Source organism: Bipolaris sorokiniana (assembly GCF_000338995.1).
Source record: "Bipolaris sorokiniana ND90Pr unplaced genomic scaffold COCSAscaffold_1, whole genome shotgun sequence".
Lineage (NCBI taxonomy): Eukaryota > Fungi > Ascomycota > Dothideomycetes > Pleosporales > Pleosporaceae > Bipolaris > Bipolaris sorokiniana.
In genome coordinates, this window is record NW_006911895.1 from 1789872 (window position 1) to 1797730 (window position 7859).

Below are 7859 nucleotides of genomic sequence, written 5' to 3' on the forward strand. Positions count from 1 at the left end.
GCAGCAGCGACCAAGCGCGGGCGGGAGACTAGACGGCGAATTGCCAACGTGCAATCAGGGCGACAAGGAGACGCATGGGGGGGTCCCGGTCCTAATCACCGCAGTGCCAGGTATTCTTGGTGCGAATACATGGCCCTGCAGCCTACTTTTGCTCCATCCATCCCTCCGACCCGCCTGCGAGCTAGTTGCGCATCAACCCACCCCGCAGTGCCGACGAATATCAAAACATCGTCATCATAGCAGCTCGCGGTGGCGGCTGACTTCATATGCTCAAATCGCCCACGGCACGTTTCATCGCGCATCTGGGCTGGTAGACTGCCCGGCTCCAGCAATGGCCACGCAGCACCAGGGCGGGCTGCCCGTCTCCATAGCACACCAGCAACAGCATTTCCGCCTGCTCGAGCTGCCCCCAGAAATCGTTGAGCTGATAGACAAGCCAAATCCTCCGCTGTATGTCTGCCGCCGTGTCGCATTGGATGCCGACTCCCTTTTCTCACCACGCGTGCCAGACTGTCCATCAAATCGCAAGCTTCTTCCGCTGCTACTGGCACGCATAACGCAAAGCCCGCATATGCTGTACTCTGCACCCCGGACAAGTCGTTCCAGGTGCGCCAGGTCCAGACGTCCAACTCGCTCTTCGTGACCCAGCCAGCCCTCGAAGCCCATGGCAACGAGATCCCCATCCCTGTCACACGCGCCATTGCTCTGTGCAGCTCCACACTCGAGCTCCATGCCTCTTCTGCCTCTGCCATTGCCTTGTTGAGAGAGGTGCTCCCTGTATACGACATTGTTACTGGCGACGTCGACGCCACTCCGAACGGCATGACCAAGGCTGGTATATTCAACGACATGCCCCTGTCCGATGGAGAGTGCCAGGCAGGGTGGGGGCAGCTCATGGCCTTTGACACAGATGAGGGCTCGTATCAGCCATCTCCGAGCGCCCTCTCCCATGTATGGAGATCCATTATTGCTGCTGCATTAGCAGAGGGGATCCCCCTCGACAAGCAGTTCATGACCAGCGACATCGCAACGGCCGTGGCTGAAGAAGGGCACCCCGCTCCTCTCACACAAGCCGTGCTTGCGTACTTGGCAACGGATGACACTGACAGGAGCGGACCGTGGTCTTGTCTTGACCGAGCAAAGACAGTCGCCTTTACCGGGAAAACCCTGCTAGATGCCAGGCGCGGTGATGACTTTTTGATTGCTGATTTCACTGATACGTGGGAGGATCGCCTACCAGAAGTATGGCGCAAAGATGCTAAGCTTACAGCCATCGAAGGCTTTTATGAATTTCCTTCAGATACAACCATCAAGGCTAAGGGCAAGGCTGTATCGGCCCCGGTGGTGGACAACGGAACGACAGCTCTAAAGCCGTCGGCGCGTAAATGGCATGAAAAATTTGCCAAGACGAGAAACAAATAGACCATTCTTATCGTTGTGCTGGGTGATGAGGTCTTCATCACGTGATCCTGTTAAGAGCGCGTCTATCGGCATCCGACAGCCGCGACTAGCGGCTTGGTAATATTTTGTAATGTAATGCAAAATTGATAAGCTGCAACTGGCTAGTACTACACCCCCGCGTTAACATTTATGTGCGCCACCCAGATAACTAAAACTGCGATTTTGTGTTTTCTTTCGGTGCAACTCTTTCCTTAGCTTATGAAGCGAGTCCAATTCTTGGGACTACTCACTAGACCTACACGGACATACTACACTAGAGTTCCAAGGCAGTATTTTGTAACCAAGGCTACTCTCCAATACCCCGTTTCCCCTCCAGAAACCATGTCTACCAATTCAGGCAGCAATGGCCCAACTGCGCCCGCACCTCCAGTAGACAACGACGCTGCCGTCAAGCCCCATTCTGAAGAAGAGAAGCCCCTGCCCAAACTCACGCCTTCTGAATTCCGACAATACAATAGAATGGCTGTGGAAATGAACCGCTATCATGAACACTTCCGCGCAATGTGGAAAGTCCTCTACACAGCATGTGAAGCTGGGAAAAGGCCCGAAAACATGTCTATCCGCCAATTCATCAGTACATGCAAGCAGTTTTGCCGTAAGACTACTTTCCCCTCCCATTCATCATCTTCCCTTTTACCCCTTGCCCAATATCCAAAACATCGATATCGAATCCCCCTCCCCAAATGAATTATATAAAAAAAAGAACTACTAACACTCATATCTCTCTCCCAAAAAAGAAGGCTTAACCTTCCACCACACAATAGAAGAACAACACGTCTTCCCCATCCTCGCCAAGCGAATGCCCGCCTTCAAGAAAGAACTCGAGCTCATCTCCCAGCACAAGCAGATCCACGTCGGCATCGACAGGGCCGAGAAGTACCTCCAAGAATGCGAGTCTGGGGAGCGTGAATTACGCATGCAGGAGATGAAGGAGGTTCTGGATTCGTTTGGCGAGGTGCTGTGGCAGCATCTCGATGATGAGGTTGAACAGTTGGGCGCGGAGAATATGAGGAAGTATTGGAGTTTGGAGGAGATGAGGAGGATTCCTTTGTAGATATGAGAGATGAGATATTTGGGATTTTGTTGTTTTCCTTTTTTGCCTTGGGTGAAAGGGTGAGTGGGTGTTTGAAACGCTGGGTATAGACGTTTGAGACGTCACGCTTTTCGTTTCCATTCTTTTTCATTTTTTTTTGGTTAGATCCGTGAGACATGGAATCAGATGCGTTTCTTGATACAATTTGCATGTCTGAAATTGGCCTTTGCGACAAACTCATGGGATTCTTTTTGTACTCCCCTTTTTAGCACTTTTTTTCCATATTCGAAACACGGTTCTACGTCACCAAACCTCGAGACTTTTGACACTTGACACCGTCGAACCTTGTCTCCCCGTTCCGCACTACAGACCCTGACTCTAACTTTTTTCTTCTTTCCTTTTCTCCCTTTTGACACATTGATCCGAATCCTTAGCGCCTCCTAGCACGTTGGTTACAAACCCGACAGCACAACATGAACACCCGTAACCTTCCCATCGCAAACATGCACGGCAAAGGCATCCTAAGAAAATGTACATTCAATTGATATATTCTACTTCTACATTACACACCCGTCTGCAAGATCCCAAGGAAAAAAAAACATGCTACAGCGCGTTGCTTTTGTAAGAGGGAAAGCCGATGAACCTGGGTATGTCGATTAACAGAAAATGAAAAGAAAAAAAGAGTAAGCGAATGGATATTGCTGGCCTGCAGATTGAATTAGTACAACGGATACCCCGTCCGATGATAAAGAGAAGAAGAAAAAAAGGAAAAGAAAAAGAGACGCCATCGCAAGTCATATGTAGTCGACTCATTCGGCTTGCGAAACGGTTAATCGATCAGCGGGGAGAGGGCTGGGCTGGGCTCATGTAGTAATATTCAACCCGAGCAACGTTTTCCGCTTCAAACTCAAGAAGCGCTGCGGACTCTTGAATTCCCAGTCGATTCTCGGTGTCCAGCCACCTGCAGAGACTACGTCTGGAAGCGTCGGCGCATCGGAAGCGCTTCGGAAATGGACTGGACTCGGAGGCTCAAAACCATGGCTTGCTGCTGTGCTGGGACGAAAGCCGCTTCGCGTTGGACTGCGATTTGAGTAGCTAAAAGATGTGTCGGTGGGACTTGCGAGTTGTTGCCAGGGACCGCCTAGGCGTCGAACGATTCTTGCTTCTTCGCTTTCGCGCCATCGCTTCTTTTGCTCGGCGGATGCGAAGACCGAGAGTGTGTTTGTGGATTTGGACATGAGGACAGAGAAACGCTCTGAGAGGATGGAGCTGCGCACGGATCTATCCGCTGTTTTTGGACGAGCATACGAACTGCGACCTGAGCTTCGCCTCGTGTCTGGGACTATCGGTGGTGGTGTGAGAGAGCTGCTTGATGCGTTTCCGAGATCGATTTCTATGATTCTAGGTGGACCAAGTGGCCAGGTGGGTTTCTCGATGGTCACCTCTCTGTCCTCTTCGTCATCTTCTTTTATCGTCCTGAGAGATTGGGTGTCATATCGTGTTTTATCAGATGATGCTGACCGAGACTCTTGCTTCTCTACGTCTCGCTGAACTTGCGGCTGAGAATAACTCCCTTTGCCCTGGGCGCCGTTGGGTATGTGCCACCGAAGGTCTACGCGAAAAATAGCGTACATGAGTATCGTTTGGATTTCCACGAAGAAGTTGAAGAAGTAGAATGCTCCTTTTCCAAGATATCCGGGTAGAGGTTCCGATCGCGGCGTAGGTGCTTGCAGAATGACACCGCAGCGATACCATGCACCAAGAGCTAGAAGTGTTGTGCTGATGAGCAAAGTGAAAACTCTTGTGCGCAGCCGGCCGACGCCAAACTTGTCAATCGACGAATAGGGGGCGGCAATTGTAGCGAAAACCATGGGTAACGGTAGCGTGGCGATAATGGCGAGAAATGCTGCACCAAATCGTTGGAGGCCTCGAGTAGTAGCCTGAATATTTTTGTTGAGAGTAAAAAAACTTTGGACAGAAGCACTAATGACTGTAATGATGGTGAACACAAGCAGTACGCAAATGACTTTGAACGCGATGCCGAAAGCAGGGTGCCAGCCGGCCGAGGGATGTATGGAACGGACGAGGCGCATTGCAAAGACGATATTAATGACGAACAAGATGACTACACCAGCTGCGACGAACATTTGCGCAGCTATCGCGAGCGAGGTGCTTGTCGGATGTGATACTGATGCTAGCCGTACTATCGATGTCAAGATGCGCTCCATACAGAAGCCTAGCTAGGATATCAGTGCCGGGCATTCCATTCTTACAAGACTTAGACACTTACCGAACATGAAAATGTTTGGCAGAAACTTGTGACCTCTGGATTTGTTCCGTCGAAAGATTCTCATATGTACAACTGCTCCCACGACGAACAAGACCAAGAAGACCGATTGTACTGGAAGGTCGACGCTTCTTACTGGAGACCCACCCAATGCCCATACTGTAGGGGCGTATGGAGGGCTTCGTGCTGCCTTCTTCCAAGTTAGCCATTGGTTGCTCTAGTTTTGGACAATGCCTTGAGTGAAATCTTGTTACTTACCATTGGTGAAGGCAAGCCGCTCTGCGGTACCATTGTGCTCTTGTCCTGCAAATCACCTTTGATATTCTTGAAGGAAAACTGGGGTCAGCGAGAGCGCCGGAGTGCGTGAAGCGCCAGCACTTAAAGGATGAGGCGGCGGTTGAAAGGTCCAGAGAAACTTCGTGCGGAGGGCACAAAGTTTATCATACTCATCACTCTGCGATGTGCCAGCCTTTGAAGGCTGGCACCAGCATGTGTCAAAACGGAAGTCAAACATGTGAGTTGTGACTTGTCCATGCGTCCAAACAGTGTAGTGTTTGATGTTGGGGTCTGAGCCGCGAGGCCAAAACAACGATCATTGCGCTATTTTAGGGCTACCGCTCCACTAGCCGGAATTGAGCATCTCCACACGGGATGACATCGTTGATCTACAGTAGATCTTTACGTCCCGTAAATGCCATTGGCCCTGGTTTTATCATTTAAGTATACGATAGTTCTTTGAGGACAATATTCATCAAGCATTGCACCTCGTCACACTTTAAAGTTGTGCTGAACAAAAACTTCTCTTCTCTATTCCATATGCAGGCAAAGTCGTGAACAGCAGTTGTCAAGCTTTATGAGTACGGCAGTCAAAGAGAGGACAAGGGCATGAAACGCCACCTTTACTTGTTGGTATCCGAACGAAACACTGATTAACTGGCAACTTGTATACTCTGGGAACTTCTACCTGCGACTGCTATCTACCCGAGGCAACATAGTTTGGCTGACATCACGGCAGCGCGTAGCATTCACTGTTCTTGTTACTACGGGTAGTTGACTTACGGCGTCCCTTCCCGTCCCGCTGCGGCTCTCGAACTTAAAAAAAAAGGAGCCAATCATGGTATATGGCGCGAGACTCCATTGTATGTTTAACTGCACTGACTGTGTTGCTTACAGAAGTCAATTCCTCATATCCTTCCTGTTTGTATTCTCATAGGTGGTATGATGACGCTGAGAGCAACGTATGTCACCTAAAAGTTTAGCAGCTTGATCTGCGATGTCCCTTGATCATCATAGGAATCAATGGTGCGGTTTATGATGCAAGATCAATGACTAGAGTATGGAGCTTCTTTTTCACTATTTGCTTCTCGATTATCGGAGTAGTATCGAATACTGGAGAACCATCAAGGGCCAGCTCTCCATGAAGCCTTTGGAGGAGAGAGAACTGGTAATATTCGTACATGCTCTGAGCTGCTGATGAGTGTCGATTACGTCGATTTTGGGCCAATCTGCCAGTCTTGAAGCCTGGATGGGTTGCGCGATCCATGAACTTCTTGTCTATCCTTTGGCATGGCGCATGAAGTATGTGGAATTGCATCTGCAGGCGAAGGCAAAGGTCCGATTTCTAGCGTGAGAGTACGAACGATGTCATGTCTCCTTGTTCTTGTTGACAAATAGTTTCCTCGACGATCTGGCTGCCTCACCAAAGCGGTTTGGAGCTCGTGATCAATGCGCTTATCATGAGCGACACGAACATCTGGAATTTGCTTTAGTGTGGGACTACGCATCCATTTAGGCGTTTCATAGGCTGCAGAAGCTCTGTCTGGAGTTCTTTCTATAGATGTGCTGCGTCCATCTGCGTGCTGCATCGTGTGGGGAAGCGGCGTTTTTCCTAACGTGACTATGTTGTACATCTATACTCGCATTAGAAGTAGCATAGGCCTCGTTTGCACCAATCGTACAGGACCACCTAACGGATCCGCAATCGGCCCATCGAGTTGGCTATCCTCTATGGGATCAGTCACCCCAATGGAATCGGAAAAAGTAACGTTCATATTCTAGAGTGTGCACCGTTAGCGTCATACTAAGTGCTCATCTGCGACAGCCTCCTACACTCGATTGAGGCAACGCATCGCTTGTTGTAGTTCGCAAAAGAGCAAGCTGATGCACTGGCAGGCGTATTTTCTGGGTGGTCAAGTGTTTCTTCGCCTCCTCGTTCATGAAGGAAGCCCCTAGTTTCCGTGTGGACAGTGTGATACGCGTTGAGTCAGATAAGTGCCGTGATTTGTTTTTGTGTTTTCTGTTGCTGTATACGCGCACGTGCAGCGGTTCAGGTGGGGAGGGTGGGATATCATAGATTGACATCATATGAGATTGTTGTTTCAACAGCTGTCTATCGCCTTATGGAGGACTGTTGACTTTCACCATCCATATGTTGCGTCTGATCTGAGATGGGTCCGGTAGAGGCTTTTTTGGCGATTAGGACCTCGAAATAGGGTAAACAAGTGGGGTGTCAATGGTAAGTAGCGAACATCTCATACTTTAGGCAGTCACTACCACGCAATTAGCAATGCCCATGACACCAACTTCGAGTTTTCTAGAATAGGTGTAATTTTAGTCAAATATATACAAATCCATCCTAAGAAATCGATTAAAACTAGTGCCAAGTCGTGCAGCCTACGCGCTACAGAGCTAGAAGCTGGTAAAGTAGCTAATTCGAACACGTTTCACTCACGAAAACAAAAAGACACAGACCACCTAGCTGCTTACTAAGAAAGAGCTTAGTAAGAAGCTTACTAAGAATGCCGCCAGAAAGCGACACTATACGAGTTAATACTCAAGAAAATAGACAGGAAAGCCTAGGTCTAGAGGCTCAAATCGACAGAGAAATGGACGTAGAGTCCCCACCAGCCACGCCCACCCAACCAGCCAGCCAAGCTAGCTTATTTGAGCTGCCAATACTACCACCAAACAAACGGCAAGCCAACTTCTCACCAGAAATATCCCAGCCAGCCCAAAACCTATTCCCAAGCCAAAGCAATTAAAAGCCAACAGCTAAGAACGCGCAACAAGCAATTCAGT

At 49.3% G+C, this 7859-nt stretch overlaps 4 protein-coding genes across 4 annotated transcripts; 2 read left to right on the top strand and 2 right to left on the bottom strand.

Annotated features, from left to right (window-relative positions):
* Positions 1 to 4: 4 nt before the first annotated feature.
* COCSADRAFT_211923 (uncharacterized protein) lies at positions 5 to 1579 on the top strand. The gene is made up of 2 exons (XM_007696692.1): positions 5 to 450; positions 510 to 1579. The coding sequence occupies exons 1-2, from the start codon at positions 332 to 334 to the stop codon at positions 1420 to 1422; spliced, it is 1032 nt and encodes a 343-aa protein (XP_007694882.1). The 5' UTR covers positions 5 to 331; the 3' UTR covers positions 1423 to 1579.
* Positions 1580 to 1782: 203 nt separating this feature from the next.
* COCSADRAFT_77981 (uncharacterized protein) lies at positions 1783 to 2515 on the top strand (the record flags this gene model as incomplete). Its single annotated transcript, XM_007696693.1, has 2 exons — positions 1783 to 2056; positions 2199 to 2515. 2 exons carry the CDS (start codon positions 1783 to 1785, stop codon positions 2513 to 2515), a joined length of 591 nt encoding a protein of 196 aa, XP_007694883.1.
* A 533-nt stretch (positions 2516 to 3048) lies between these two features.
* Positions 3049 to 5179, bottom strand: COCSADRAFT_177327 (uncharacterized protein). Its single transcript, XM_007696694.1, has 3 exons — positions 5040 to 5179; positions 4785 to 4971; positions 3049 to 4730 (listed from the first exon to the last, which is right to left on the bottom strand). Exons 1-3 carry the CDS (start codon positions 5070 to 5072, stop codon positions 3358 to 3360), a joined length of 1593 nt encoding a protein of 530 aa, XP_007694884.1. The 5' UTR covers positions 5073 to 5179; the 3' UTR covers positions 3049 to 3357.
* Positions 5180 to 6152: 973 nt separating this feature from the next.
* On the bottom strand, positions 6153 to 7362 carry COCSADRAFT_211969 (uncharacterized protein). The gene is made up of 3 exons (XM_007696695.1): positions 6891 to 7362; positions 6740 to 6835; positions 6153 to 6691 (listed from the first exon to the last, which is right to left on the bottom strand). The coding sequence occupies exons 1-3, from the start codon at positions 7143 to 7145 to the stop codon at positions 6266 to 6268; spliced, it is 777 nt and encodes a 258-aa protein (XP_007694885.1). The 5' UTR covers positions 7146 to 7362; the 3' UTR covers positions 6153 to 6265.
* Between the last annotated feature and the right edge of the window lie 497 nt (positions 7363 to 7859).

What these genes read in the sequence shown, in the direction of transcription:
- COCSADRAFT_211923 (XM_007696692.1), top strand. Translation starts at nt 332, where the DNA reads ATGGCCACGCAGCACCAGGGCGGGCTGCCCGTCTCCATAGCACACCAG. An exon ending in GACAAGCCAAATCCTCCGCT is followed by an intron (nt 451 to 509) that starts GTATGTCTGCCG and finishes CACGCGTGCCAG; the next exon opens with ACTGTCCATCAAATCGCAAG.
- COCSADRAFT_177327 (XM_007696694.1), bottom strand. Translation starts at nt 5,072, where the DNA reads ATGGTACCGCAGAGCGGCTTGCCTTCACCAATG. An exon ending in GCGGCTTGCCTTCACCAATG is followed by an intron (nt 4,972 to 5,039) that starts GTAAGTAACAAG and finishes ACTTGGAAGAAG; the next exon opens with GCAGCACGAAGCCCTCCATA. An exon ending in GCCAAACATTTTCATGTTCG is followed by an intron (nt 4,731 to 4,784) that starts GTAAGTGTCTAA and finishes TATCCTAGCTAG; the next exon opens with GCTTCTGTATGGAGCGCATC.
- COCSADRAFT_211969 (XM_007696695.1), bottom strand. Translation starts at nt 7,145, where the DNA reads ATGATGTCAATCTATGATATCCCACCCTCCCCACCTGAACCGCTGCAC. An exon ending in ATGCGTTGCCTCAATCGAGT is followed by an intron (nt 6,836 to 6,890) that starts GTAGGAGGCTGT and finishes TGCACACTCTAG; the next exon opens with AATATGAACGTTACTTTTTC. An exon ending in CGGATCCGTTAGGTGGTCCT is followed by an intron (nt 6,692 to 6,739) that starts GTACGATTGGTG and finishes ATGCGAGTATAG; the next exon opens with ATGTACAACATAGTCACGTT.